Here is a 1,475-nt window from a genome sequence, read left to right on the forward strand (position 1 = left end):
GGTTTGGGCTTGTAGAAAATACTATCTTACTGTGATATTTTGGTGAAAAGTGATTTTAAACCAACATTAATAGCATGCAAGAGAAGTTCCGAAGTAAAACTTCCATGTAACAGGGATAAATGTGTACCTGCAAGAGTGAACTTCAACAGTCATTTAACTATTTTCAGTAAGAGCCCTTAAATCAAGTTCCCCTTCAAGTCTAAACCAGTTTGTTCAGTCAACTCTTGCTATATTTTCTATTGAAAACATACTTTAAGGATATTCACCATAATCAATGCTATTTTTTATAGTTTTTATTTTTAAATGTTTGCTTATTTTTGAGAGACAGAGCATAAGCAGGGAAGGAGCAGAGAGAGAGGGAGACACAGAATCCAAAGCAGGCTCTAGGCTCTGAGCTGTCATCACACAGCATGATGCAGGCTCAAATTCACAGACCACGAGAACATGACCTGAGCTGAGGTCAGACGCTCAACCACCTGAGCCACCCAGGTGCCCTGTTTGCTATTTTTAAATGTTTAAATGTTTATTTTTTTGAGAGAGACAGAGCACAAACAGGGGAGGGGGGCAGAGACAGAATCCCAAGCAGGCTCTGCACCGTCAGCACAGAGCCTGACTGATGCCAAGTCTTAATTTCATGAACCATAAGATCATGATCTGAGCCAAAATCAAGAGTTGGATGCTTACCTAACTTATCCACCCAGGTGCCTCACATAATCAATGCTATCTTAAGATTTAGGGGCACCTGGGTGGCTCAGTTGGTTAAGTGTCCAACTTTGGCTCAGGTCATGATCTCACGGGCTGTGAGTTCGAGACCTACGTCAGGCTCTGTGTCTCCCTCTCTCTCTCTGCCCCTCCCCTACTCATACTTTCTCTTTCAAAAATAAACATTTAAAAATTTAAAAAAAAAATTAGTTTTTCTCTTGTAGAGGAAATAGTACTCCATACCTGTCATCTTCTAAGCTTACTTAAAGATAAAGGGCAAATTTATAAGTAACATCTGTAGCTACTGGCAAAATGTTATTTGATTTCCTCAGGAATGATCATCCATAAATGAAAAGGAACCAAAGGTTATTTGACCAACCCAAACCAAAACAAAACCCCCAAAACAAACAAACAAACAAAAAACCAAAAACCTCCACGAAAACACCACCAACACACACAAAATCAAAACCCACAAGTGAGGTACCCACAGTGTGTAACTGATCCAGTCTGAGACACATAGTTAAACTGGTGGCACACTCCGCTCTTCTACAAAACTACTAATAAATGTTTTATTTTTGTTAGTAAATAAGCAGTACAACTTGAAATATATAATCAGCACTTACCTATGTGGGCAGCCCTGGCAAATCTTCTGATCAGCAAAGGAACCTCCTAAGACTTTACTTAGCATAGCTGGATGTCCTAAGGCTTTCAAAGCTTCATCTAAACTATCCACCAATGAGTTAAAAAATTCTAAAGCATCATGCTGTTCACGC

General features: G+C 39.5%; 1 protein-coding gene across 1 annotated transcript in view; it reads right to left on the reverse strand.

Annotated features, from left to right (window-relative positions):
• The window catches only part of USP9X (ubiquitin specific peptidase 9 X-linked), a 97,275-nt gene that overhangs the window by 23,023 nt on the left and 72,777 nt on the right, over positions 1–1,475 (reverse strand). Inside the window, 1 exon segment of the mRNA XM_077748493.1 lies at positions 1,326–1,467. Coding sequence (XP_077604619.1) covers positions 1,326–1,467 — 142 coding nt within the window.

This window comes from Crocuta crocuta, unplaced genomic scaffold (genome assembly GCF_008692635.1).
Source record: "Crocuta crocuta isolate KB4526 unplaced genomic scaffold, BGI_CrCroc_1.0 scaffold49, whole genome shotgun sequence".
NCBI classification, from domain to species: domain Eukaryota; kingdom Metazoa; phylum Chordata; class Mammalia; order Carnivora; family Hyaenidae; genus Crocuta; species Crocuta crocuta.